The sequence below is a fragment of the Solea solea genome, chromosome 16 (assembly GCF_958295425.1).
Source record: "Solea solea chromosome 16, fSolSol10.1, whole genome shotgun sequence".
Taxonomy (NCBI): domain Eukaryota; kingdom Metazoa; phylum Chordata; class Actinopteri; order Pleuronectiformes; family Soleidae; genus Solea; species Solea solea.
The window spans coordinates 12,517,739-12,530,555 of NC_081149.1; the positions used below are offsets into that span (position 1 = coordinate 12,517,739).

A 12,817-nucleotide genomic window follows, 5' to 3' on the forward strand; every position below is an offset into this window, starting at 1 on the left:
TGCGGGAGATGATGAGTGGAAGACGAGCGATGATGCAGCCTATTGATGGCTCAGATGGGGGAGATCTTTTGCATTTGTGATTCAGGCAAGAGAGAGAAATAAAGGAGCGATTTCAAAGTCATGGATCATGGTCCTTAAGTGGCATGATAACATTAAATTGCCTAGAAATATGATCAAAACAAAAATAAATGGCAAAAATAAGGCGATAGTTGTAGTCAAACACACATTTACAAAATGTTCACTCACTTTATACCAAAAAACATCCATAAATATCCCTTTGTTCTCAAAAGGCTGATGTAAGAAGTGATATTTAAAACAACATGTAGTAATTGCACATACATGGTTTATTTCCCTTCTATTATTGTGTGTTTGACATGTTTCCTCTCACACTGGAAGACTATCGCCCCCTTGTGTCAAAACCGGGAAGGTGCACTAGACTAAAATCATCTATTATGTTATAAATCCCGGGTCATGCTTTTCCTATGTGGAGCCTACTTATTTTTAAAAAACAAAACAAGAAAAACATACAATAATATTAACAATTTAACTCCAAACGGACTTCAGTTGTAGTTTTTCACAGGCTTTATTATAGTTTGTTTGGGACAAAAACATGTCGAGTATAGTAATCTGAAAACTTAAAGCACCTGCTTGTTACATTCAAATGCATTCAAATTTTTAACACCTCAAATGTCCTTGTGGGCATTAGACAGCTGGATGGTCAATAGATCCAGTTCTTAAACAGGATTAGTTGAGACAAGGCTGTGGCTTCACACCTGAACTTTCCTACTAACAGCTGAAAACAGTCGATAAGTGCCAAACAGTTAGAGGCAGTTTGATACAAAGGATCTCCATTGTGCACGCGACTGTATTTCGGTGAACTCTCTGGAAATTTCCGCCACTCCTTTAGACAAAGAGCTGCTCGTCTTTCCCCGAGTGGCTGCGTCTCAGTTTCAGACCTGCCAGGATCTTCTGGGCTGGTGAGGTCAGGTTGTGCTCAACAGGAAATGTCTTTGATGAGTGACACAGAGTCCAACTCTGTCCAGCACTCAGTGTGTTATTGGACATGTTTGTGTTCAGATGAGCTGGACACACATCTGCTTCCTCCTGAGAGAACTCCAGTGTTGTATCAGACAGTGTCACAGGTGGATCCAGTCCTAACATATACTGCATAACCTTACGTGGGCTTAGTGGAAGATCCACTTTACTCCCTGCAACACTGGCAGAGTGGTGGGGCATGTGATTGTTCTCACAGTGGACCTTTTGGGGATGTCTATGCATCCCAGTCTCTGGAGAAGAGCTGCGGCTGCTGTCAGCACTCCCCGTATTGCCCCTCACTGCTGCAGGCTGTCTAGCTGCACGACCTGGGTTGGAGAGTCTAGTTCCAGTGTTATGATGCCGGTGATACATCACAGGCTGTCTGGTGAGGCGATAGCATGGCTGAGTCATCAAATCAGAGTCTGGTTCTTCCACCAGCTCAGCCTTATGATGGGCTGATGCCGCTCTTATAGCCAGGACTGAAAAGAGTGAAGAGTGAAGTGGATTATTCATTAAAGAAGTGCAGTTAGATTATTTCAACAAACCGGACTGTCCTTGCAAGTCGTTTTCACAAGGTCTAAGCAAACACAGAATCTTCAATCAGCAACCTATGCTTAAGGTTGTGTTCCGCTGGAGGTGCACCCCTGAGCAGAATGCACTGATTTTTTTTGGAGATGCAATTGTCATGAGTTTCACTGTGATCAGAGGCCCTGAAGCTGCTGCAAAGCAAGAGTAAAGCCAGCAAAGAAAAGATGAAACCTCAAGGGCAGCAAAAGTAAAATGTCATTATTTTTGTGAGATTGCTGTTTAAATATGCCCAAGACTCAAAAGTAAAAGAAAAAAACTGAAACTGAAATAACCATGTTATCAATGTAGCATTTAAATAAAAAAGAATTTGCAGAAAAAACACCTGACTCACACAGTTTTACATATTAATGCCACACAATGGCTTCAGTCACAAAATATGGAAGTGTTAGTTCTAAAAATAGAAGGAGGAAACGAGTCACTTGAGAAAAAAAAGGAACTGCAACAGACCCCTGAGGCACTCTGTACCTCCAGTATCTGGTGCTTGGGAAGATACCACATAAAGGAAAAATAGAGCAAACCACACTATAAATATAATGCAATGCCCCAAACAAGCAAAGTTGCGATCAAAAATAATGTATATTTTATAATACAAACCACTGCAAACCACAGCATAAAGTAAAATAAAACTACTGCTGACACATCACTAAGGATTAAGCTTTGTAACTGTCTGTCACTACACCCCGCCTACCTGCTCTCTCATTGGCTTCAGGGCTGAGCTGGTCCACTGCCTCATTGGATGAAGACTTGTCAGATATATAACCCTCGCTTGACTCTCTCTTGATTCGACTCTGTTGAAATGACACAAATTGAGTGGTGGATGTTTACAGACCACATCGATGCCTGATATAGTGCAGTACTACAGCATTATGTAGTGACACAGTACTTGTGGGGAAACAAAACTGGGATGAGTCTTTAGGCCATTTTATATCCCTTATAAAGTATATCTCACTCAGGACATCTGGAACTGTCGGAACTGTTTTTTTTTTTTTTTAACCCTATTGAGGAAGTGACATTTATTTTGTCTGTGTCTCTAAGCCATCTGCTACAGCCACTGTAATATGTTTTGTTCATAAGCAACAGTAGCGAAAAGCCAAAGCTTGAAAATAGGTCATGCAGGCAGAAGAAGCAGAGAAGGCAGTAGCTGTACGGCATGTTAATACTGACAAAATAACTCTAAGGTCTAAGATGCCAAGTGCTAAGCCTCTTAAAACAACAGGTGAATTAATCAGCTCATGTACGAACTCTCTCTGCCCTTATGTACATGCAACGCAACAGCCGCTGATCCCTTTTGAAACACAAGTAGCAGTCAAATGAAGACTACTCTTTAAAGTCCTGAATGATCTGAGGCTGCAGCACTTACTTCTAGTGAGCGTGGGCGCTCTTTGGATGAGTTCTCATGTCGTGGGCTGATGTAGACGTCCCCGTCCAGTGGACAGGAAGCTCTGGGAGGGTTCTCTGGAAGAGGTGCAGTGGGGACTGGAGGAGGGGGTGTATCGGGTCTCTGCTGAAGGCCAAAAACTATGTCATGGTGTGTGATGAGAAACTCAACAAGGACAGCCTGGAAACTGGTCTCCAGCAGGGCAATCATTGACATGTCTGTAGACACAAGGGGGCGCAATAGTGTTGGCCCAAACACAATGCCTAAATTGCTAGCAGACATCTTGTTCTCGTAGTTTTCCGAAACTCTGTGAAGACAAATTCAAAAAGCAAACGCATAGTTTTGAGTTTTAAGCCCATATTAACTTAGTGTTGTAGTGGACAGTGTAACCAATGTTAAGGTTTGTTAGTCGGCTCCATGCTCACTTTTGCAGGTGAGACATCATGTGCTGCAAAATGCTGTAGCAATATGGAGGAAGTTTTTGTAGTAGCTTCTGGATGTTGTGGATGATGTTCGTGATCTCATTAGTGTCTGGCGTCTGCTCTCTTTCACTCAAAAGTTGAATGGTCTTCCCCACAGCAATGAAGTCGTTGTAAAGGTCAAAGGTGAGTATTGGCTCTGGAAGCTGGAAGAGAAAACAGTGAGAATATGTTGTGATTTTTTTCCCCCCTAGATATTTAATCAACATGAGCTCATATCGTCATCCTGTTTAATTCTGTGAAGTTGCCTCCGTACCTCTTTGAAGAAGTGCTTGAGGATCGAGGTGATATCGTGGGGTGAAAGGTCAGAGAGGTCCACCTGCTCCTTCTGCATCTCAAAGGCCTGACAGAGTTTCTGTATGCGAGGCTTGGATCCGCTCACACGGTACACTCCCTAACAGCAAAACCAAACCAGTTTTTAAACCATAGCGAACAACCGGGAGCCTCTAAAATTTGGCTACTGACTGTAATAAGTGGCAAACAATACCTGGACTGAGAGAGCACGACTCTCAATCTCAGATGTGCAGCGCTGCACCACAAAGGGCACTTCATCTGGCCTGTCACGTGTTAGTAGAGAGAGGTCTACTCCAAACACAGTGCCTTTCCTGTGCTCGCACTCCAGCTGACACACCTCCATACACTTCCTGTGTAAAGCCACCCCACACTGAAGGTGCAGTGAAGGAATAGGAGAGATTACATTACTCTACATCAGTCTTCCCCAAATTGCCCTTTTCTCTACCATTGGGCTTCATACCTCCTCACATTCGACCCCACTGACGACAATGTAGTTGTCACACTGCTTGCATTTAGCCATCTTACTCTTCATCTTCCTGAGTCGGTGTGTTATTGCTGCTCGAGAAAATGTGCGCACCTTGACTAGCTGACAATCCGTGTACTCTGTAGGAAAGATACATGGTTTAAACACATGAGTCAATGCCCATGGTGATGTATTTCAGGTCATGTATGGAGACATAAAAATGGAGCAACGAACCCGATTCTGAAGGCAAGTCCCGCTCATCCAGGTCATCAGAGGAAACGGTTAAGGTGGACGCGGTTTTAGGAAGCCTCCTGTTACTGTGAGCTTCAGTTTCGCATTCATGTGCAGCAGAGAAACAATTACCGTTACAAGGTTGTCATATGAATTTGAAGGAACATATAAACAAATAAAGGCGTGTGCTTACCAGGACTGGACAGAGATTCTAGACTGCCCCCAAAACTCTCACTGTCACTGCACCCTGTTCTCCCTAAATGACACCCAAACAAATAGGAAAACATGAATGAAATTGAAGTGGAGACTTTTAAAACAGTCATAAAGGCAGAGGGGAGTCCTTACTGCCATCACTAAGTCTTCTGTAAGAGCTCTCATCTGTCAGAGATGAAGAATCCTGCAGATAGCTGAGGGCACTGCTGGGTTTTCGTCTGTTCCTTTCAAATAAAAGGAAAAAAGATTAATAAAGAAGCGGAAGTACACAGAATGCACCGAAATAGTTTTCCCCCATTTAAATAGACGGAAGAGAAAATGTCTTTACAAATATGAACAGTTGATCATACCCTTTGCCCTGAGGAACATACTCCTGGAAGGTGAAGTCTTGCAAAGGTTGCCGGAGGCGGCGCTTGCTGAGGATGTAGAGCAGGTACGGCTCCCCGGGCTCCAGGGATCTGCACGTCACCTCCAGATTGTGGTAGTCAAGGGGGACAGACTCTATCTGCTGCCGCTGGAAGTAAAACATGTTGACGGTGGCCTGATGCAGAGAGGAGATGTGTTGTTTTACAATAATGAAAAGTTGTAGTTGTAATGTAGTAAACATATCATTTATAAAGTAGACTATTATACTGTATTCCATAAGACATGCCTTTATTTGTGCAGACGTGACGCTAGAGACATGGTTTACTATATTTTAATTAAATACATGCTTGATCATGAATTAATACAATATATATGAAAACATGAATGTCATTTTGGTACTGTATATATCTCACATATGCTTACAGACTCCCCCACTGGACAACCTGTGTAGCAGGAAGTCTTTCTTTGATTTCATACCAACCTCTTTGAGCACAGTGTCTCCCTGACAGATGAGTTTGCGGATGTGAGAAATAAGTTTCTCCTTGACTTTCACTAATAGATCTTGGTGGATCCTGGCATCACTCACACACTGTTTGTACTGAAGCTCTGCCTCCATTACCTGGAGGAGACAGAGTGAAACCTGAGCGGTTATACAAATACTTATTATTAACACATTGAAATAAACAACCCTACAGTATAACTAAAATGTACCCTGGTCTGGGCTTCATCCTTAGACTTCCTCCTCTTATCCAGTGTTCTAAATCCAGTGGTGTCGTCCACTGCTTTAGCAGAGATAGCTTTAGCCTTTTCTAGCTCGTCACACCGTTGAAAGTATTGATGCTGAGCCTTTTTAAAAGCCGTCACTGCTTCGTTCTGAAAACATACAGATGAAAAAAATACAGATTAGTTTAATTCAATGATTCAAACATCCTCAGGAACAGCCTGAGGATGTGATAAACAAGATTCTGAATTCACTTGCCATCCTCCTCTGTTCTTTTGTCCACTGCTCCTTAAACTCTCGGCGCCACTTGTCAATTTCATTCCTCTTGGCAGTCAAGGCCTTCGGGGGAAAAAGATTAAGGATTAAGCACAAAGTCATTGTTTCACGCCTGTCTTTTTGTACAGGTGAATTTGTGACTTTCCATACTTGGTAACAGCGGTGTTGTAGCAGCTCAGAAGTCTTTCTTGAGGTCACGCTGTTCTTGATATCTTGCTCCAGTGCCATGGTGTAGATGTACTGTAAAGGCATCATTTCCTAAAACAGGCAACAGGCAAGTCACAAACACAAGCTTTCTGCCAAATAAATAAATAATTCAGTGGCACAATCTGAGATAATCACTACAACACTGCTTTTTCTACACTTGCAGTAAACAAAGTTGTACCTGCTGTGCCACACTGGCTTTTGCTCCTTCGGCTGTCTTCATCACATTCTTTGCAAATTCTTGTTCTGTTCAGAAAAAAAACAGAAGAAGCTTGAAAATAAATTTCTGGGACACCTTTTCCGACAAGTCCAAAATTGACTGAAAAGCTCATCAGTCATGCATCCATTTTGACCATGTCAGTAGAACTGATTTGACACAAATGACCACAAGACATTTATTTTAAACTTAAACATCCGAAACTGGGATAATCAGGCTGTGTTTCAGCATTAATGTGATTCTAGCACTCTGACAACTGCTCTTTGGACACACTAGTGTTGATATTAGGGATCACGTGTCATTGCTTTACAATGTGCAATCCACAGTGGCTTGTGGCTGAGCTCCACCCTGCAGCATTTGTCTGTTGCTGTTGCTTAACACTGCTTCTTTACATAACTGAGCCTCTTTGTTTTTCTTTTGATTAGTTATATGCTCAGCATTCCAGTCTGGACACTGGTCACTTGTACAGGCAGATGCTGGAGTAATCACTGCCTATATACTCTAAAAGGCACCTCATCTCCTTTATTACCCTCTTCTCGACAGCTAATCTGCCCTCTAATCCCTTCTGTGTGTGTGTGTGTGTGTATGCAATATGTAGCTCACTGGAGTGACTGCACCACCCACAGACATCCTCACTGACTGAAATAATAGAGACACCATGTTACAGCAGGTTACATCCTGGTGCTCAATCATATCAACCCTCAATAATATCTGTACGTCAGAGAGACTGGTATTGTAATGTTAAGAATATTTATTTATTTAAGACAACTTTTAGTCACATTTGCTTAAATCAACTTGAAAAATGTATGGACTTTCTCATGTCAAAATACTTTATATTGTGAGTCATGCCCACAAAAAGACACTCAGAGAGGACTTCCTCATACAGCATTTGTCTACAATGGGCTCTTCCTCCTAAGCTGCAGTGATGGCATTTTATTTTATTCATTTAGTTGCATGAGCACTTACCCAAGCTGATTCTCTTCTCCATCCAGGCAAGTAGGTCTTTGGCATAGCGGCACCACATCTTGGCATACTGCAGCGCTGCTTCCACTCCATCCTCACAGCGACACAGTGCCAAGTCTGCTTCCTGGGCTGAGACGGAGTACATCAGCATCACTGCAGGCTCCACACACTTGGAGCTCTACCAGGGCGCACACAATGTCGGCTGGGCTACAACCCAATCTCCTGGAGGACTCACACAGCCTCTAGCCTTTAAGAAACACTTATCTTCTGTAGAGTATCAACCCCAAGCTCCATGACTTCGTCAGACAAGATGATAATGATCAAAAGTCACTTAAAAAAAAAAACAGGAAACATTTGACTGTGTGTAATAAGTCATAGCTGCTCCTCCTCCTAATGTGGTTTCCAGTAGGTGTCAGGGCCATGTATGAGTCTCTTGCATGAGAAATAAGATGAGCGTACACTGTTGCTGGTTGGCAAAAATCTCTTTTTATAATCAGTCCTACATCTCCTGGATGACACAGGCGTGTATGTGACCTGAGGGAGTTGAGTTTCAATGGATCAGACAAAGCTTGGGCTGAATAACTTCCCTCTAAACCCTCTTCCTCTCTCTGCCTAGCCACTCCTTCTTACACCTGTTCACTTGTAGTCAGCGCAACAGAAACAAGCTGTGCTGTGAGAGGAGGGTGAGGAACACCACTCAGTGCCAGTGTGCAGTATCACAGACCGCCATGTCACGGCTGTGGTCAGGCAAACAGGGTGTTGATATGACAGCCACTCTCTGTTCTTCCCCTGTGACTCACACTGACACAGGGCGGACGAGTGACACTCATGTGGTCTCTCTCAAACTCCGCACTCAGACTCCGCACCACTTTCTCTTTTTTTTTTCCCCTTCATCATTTTGCTTCCCCTCCAACACAATTTATCAAATAAAGGCTGTAATTAAAATCTATTCCTGCGCATCTTCATTTTGCCCTGCAGCCAGAGTTCAGTGCAAAAGATGCATTTGAAGAATTTTCACTTCTGCAAAGGGACCACAGTGCAGTTCAGACGCTTTCAGTTATGAGCAAGCAGAACACTGGCAGAAACAGTGGAACAACTTCTCTCTCAAGTTCCTCACTCAGGACAATTCTGGCCTGTTCACGTTACACAGATGTAAAACAGTTAGAGCGGCATAAAAACCAGGCAATTCCAGAGGTCAACCCTGCAGTGTTGACCTCTCATAGCCTTTCCTCTTTATGTTTCGTTTCAGGGAGGGAAATGAGCACTTTAAGAAATCACTCTCCATACAGACTCTCAACTGCCTCATAGCCATGGCTTCCAGCATCCAGATTGGGGATTATCCATGTCAGGACCAGATTGCAGAGTGAGGCTTTAGAGAAGCATCGTGTGAGATTTACCTCCTGGTGTGTGACCCCAACCAATGAGAGCAAACAAAACCAGATTGCTGGAGCGCATGCCCTAGTAATGCATGGCAGTCAATTAAAATGACACGAAGGGTTGGTATCTTTGGAAAATCACTGGTCTTTTGCAGAGCGATGCCAAGACTTGGAGCCAAATTTAGAGCCAAAATGAAAGCACCAAGAATGATTTTAGTGTTGCAATATTCAGTCAATTACTGGCTATACTCGCATCTATTTCACAGCTAATGCTATCTGTTCCTGCAATTCCAACGCTCTTCCAGTGTCCTGTGACTTGAAGGGGTCGAGTCACACTCTTTTTCTCTGCCTCCATGGATTTACTGCCTTTACTGTGACCCCGTCTTTCTTTTTTCTTTAGGCCCCTCTGTCTTCCCCTTGTTTCTAAGGTAAAACCTGAGAGCAGCTGTGTCCAACTTTAATCCTCTTTCTTTATCCTAATCTTATTACAGCAGGGTAATTACAACTTGTGGCTAATACATATATATGTATGAACAAGTGAAGTAAAGATTGAAGAAGGTGTCAAAGACATTAAGGATTTTTTGGGATGTCAGTCACATCATGGTGATGGTCTACACCTGTGATTTTAATCATTACAACTAGTTTAATTAAACAAACTGATACTGACACTCACAGGAGATGCTATAGGCAGGCACACATGCACTCACACCATACCTGATGAGCATCCATCTGCTTCACTGCCCTCAGAGCGCACCTGTACACAAAATGAATCTTCACCCTGTTGGAAAAAAACAAATAAACAAAGAGAAAAAAAGAAAATCAATAATGTTCCACAAGCAGTCTCTTTAAAAGAATCAACACAGCTTCTGCCATCATCGACAGCTTTCCTTAACAACAAGCAGGACAGAAACATTAGAATTTCATGTATGTCGGTGTTTGAAACAGTATGGATCCCTTACAGACTCATCGTGTTGGTCTATGAGCTCTGAGTCGTCGGCAGTGATGGATTCTGAGAGGGACTGTGAGTCGATGTCTGCCAGCAGATCCTCCTCTTCACTAAACGCAGCAGGAATGAATAAAGACATATACAGTAAATAGTAATACCTAATATGGCAGGAACACACTTTTTTCAAATAATCAATCAGATGTTATATGTTGATTAAAGTCTAACTGAGCTTATTGTTGGGCTCAATTGTATCCCACAAATCTTAACTGTACTGTGAGTGGTGTCAGTGCTGAAAAGGGCATTGTTAAATAACTTTCTCTCTTGAAACAATGCGTATTGAGAGATTATCCAAAGCAGGATGAGTTCAGCTTGTGAATAGAGTTGATAAATACAACACAGCAGTTTCAATCGTGCGCGCTTTCCAGTCATTTAAACCCTTACAAAATCTTTGAATGACGCCTCACAAGCCACTGTTTTTCTACTACAGTATTGAGAACAATATGAACACAAAATGTGATGCTGAAGGCAAAACAAGCACCCGCTAGTACTGTGTGTAAATGTATAGTACTTACGCAGAGATTAGAGATAAATCGAGATTGTCGAAATCTCTAAAGATCTCACTGTATCGCTTGGTTTCAGATTTTGAATGCCTCTTCTTTACATCTGAAACGACTAAAGGAAAAGACACGTGAAATAATGATATGGTCTAATACACAGTGTGTCAGATAGAGGACCAATGTAGATCTGAGATCCAGAAATATCTTCACCACCAAACACAGATCAATCAATCAATCAATCAATCAATATCAATATTTTTTTCCCCTTAGTTAAATTTGTCTTGGACTCAAGCTGTGTACATAAAAGCCCTCAAAATAACACACTGTGACCACCATGACATGCCAACACACATATAAGGGTTAAGGCCAAACCAGAGACTGGTAGCATTGTGGGAGCATTAAGATCAACAGATGAACAGGACACAGATTACTTTCTACAATCCCTAAGGTCTTTTCTTTAATATACTGTACAAGTTTGCATGGTGATGAAAGGATGAAGCTCTGTCCTGCTTTACTTTACATGTGTTTACAACAGCTCTATTTCTTAGCTGCTCAACAAAAGGCATCAGATGCCCAACTAACAACATAAAACAAGAGAAAGATCAGTGGGGATAAATATCAGTGGTAACAAAGCGGTAAAAAAGACAAATCAAAGTTATTTCTTATTTATTGCTTATTTCTAACACATGCATTTCTGAGAGAAATTGTTTTTTGCCTGAATGTGAACTAAAATGGAGGAATACATTTGGATAATGCAATGCTTTAACATTCATGCATTACCGTTTGATTTCCAGACACACTTAAAAACCTTAAAACCTGCTGATTTACAACAGACACACAAAATGAAAAGGCAATCTCTCTCTCTCTCTCTCTCTCTCTCAGATGCATCTCCATTTTGGTCAACCACATCCTGCTCGCAGTTCGTGTCACGTCTCATTATGAACATTAAGCCCTTGTTTTTCACACCAGCAGTGTTTCAGAGTACGAATAAGAACTAAGAAGCAAATGTAATGCCCTAAATACAAAAAGAATTATCTAATTTTTATCAGATAGACGCGATATTTTAATGACCACATACAATTATACTTTAATGAAGTTATATATTCTTGGCAGTTTCCAACGGATTACAGTCCGTCGCATACAGAAGTCGCACAGAAAGGACAGAAGAAGACTGTGTCAAAGCAAAGCAAGAGTTCAGGAAGTTCACAATCCTTCTTTGACTGTCCAGGCACACGCAACCACATGTATCACTCATGTCCAAAGTCAGTACAGCAAGCCATTTTTTAAATAGTAAGATTATAATCCAATTCAAACCAATTAAAGACATTTTCAGGTAAGAGGCAGCATTTTAAATGGTTTGAAAACAAATCAAATCAGAATATAAAACCAATGTGGGCAACACAATATATGAAGTGAAAGACAACACTTACTGAAAGAAAAAACTTAAAAAAAAGAAAAAAGAAATCTAATTGTTTGTGCTCACCTGTGGCTTGTAAGGAATCCTGGTTTGATACTTGATCTTCTTCCATTTCTGCTCTACGGTCACAGCAGCAAGAACCTACCGACTACACTCACACATAATCCACTGTACATACTATTGTGTCGAGAGAGTATTGTTGAGGAGGCAGGAAATCTGCAGTGCAGTACGTACATGCACTGACACACTTATCGGTAGCATGCTGCCATTTCAGCTCTGACAATTATCTTCCTCTGGCAGAGTGGAGGTTAGCCAATATTTTCACCACCACGGGAAGAGGAAGTGTAGCTTTCTGACACTGCAGACCCCGCCCATGCAGTGAGAAGGTGCAACTGTGTTTCAAGATTGTATTTGTTGTGAAAAAGAGTTCTGATTTTGACATCGGTACAAGGCATAGCTGATATTTGAAGCAAAGTGTCAAGTTAAAGTGATACCAGATCAAATGTGAGAAGATGCCAGGTTGCTGGAAGACTCAGTTTCTCTCTGTGACAGAGCTCACCACTGTTTGAGGAAGACGTGGACTTAAAACCGTACACAGGTGTAACAGAGGCCCGGTTGGAACAAGGGCCTTTCTGCATGGAGTTTGCATGGTCTCCCTGTGTGTATGTGGCTTTTCTCTCTGCCATAATAATGCACCGAACTCCCTGCCATATATTGCAAATGTGTTACAGTGTGTTAAGTGAAGTGAAGTGAGCTTTTTCTGTTCACACTACTTTGTTACTGGCTGCTGAGCCGACACAGCAAAATGGAAAGTACAGCAATATGCATCCTATATGCTGTAGCAATAAACCATTGAACCTTTTTCAAAAATTCTGCATTTTATTTTTTGTTGGCACAATGCACCAATAACATTCCCGTACAAAATCAGATGGCGAACATCTCCCATCAGTACCTCACAGATATCACATTCTTGAGACATCTATTGCAGCCATGAAAGGCAGAATCCAGGATGGAATAAATTATTTCAAAGCAAGACTGACATATTTGCTTTCAAACTGTTGCTTGTTTGTGTCTTTTGTTTCTTTGGCAAAGA

General features: G+C 41.9%; 1 protein-coding gene across 2 annotated transcripts; it reads right to left on the reverse strand.

The window, feature by feature from the left end:
- Positions 1–570: 570 nt before the first annotated feature.
- Positions 571–12,482, reverse strand: gmip (GEM interacting protein). 2 transcript variants are annotated; one of them, XM_058654290.1, is made up of 21 exons: positions 11,791–12,482; positions 10,323–10,422; positions 9,764–9,860; positions 9,519–9,582; positions 7,432–7,557; positions 6,430–6,494; positions 6,195–6,302; positions 6,027–6,107; positions 5,759–5,920; positions 5,529–5,666; positions 5,032–5,222; positions 4,814–4,899; positions 4,662–4,724; positions 4,472–4,561; positions 4,235–4,377; positions 3,968–4,144; positions 3,737–3,874; positions 3,427–3,626; positions 2,984–3,308; positions 2,312–2,411; positions 571–1,514 (listed from the first exon to the last, which is right to left on the reverse strand). In XM_058654290.1, the coding sequence occupies exons 1-21, from the start codon at positions 11,834–11,836 to the stop codon at positions 904–906; spliced, it is 3,111 nt and encodes a 1,036-aa protein (XP_058510273.1). In that variant the 5' UTR covers positions 11,837–12,482; the 3' UTR covers positions 571–903. The 2 variants fall into 2 exon arrangements, with proteins under 2 accessions (XP_058510273.1, XP_058510271.1); XM_058654288.1 differs by having other exon boundaries at positions 4,814–4,905.
- Positions 12,483–12,817: the final 335 nt, after the last annotated feature.

Excerpts from the sequence above, each read along its gene's own strand:
- gmip (XM_058654288.1), bottom strand. The coding sequence starts at position 11,836 with ATGGAAGAAGATCAAGTATCAAACCAGGATTCCTTACAAGCCACAG. Across the intron at positions 5,223-5,528 it reads GAGACACTGTGCTCAAAGAG|GCCACCGTCAACATGTTTTA; the intron begins GTTGGTATGAAA and ends TCTCTGCATCAG. Across the intron at positions 3,875-3,967 it reads GTCGTGCTCTCTCAGTCCAG|GGAGTGTACCGTGTGAGCGG; the intron begins GTATTGTTTGCC and ends TTTTGCTGTTAG.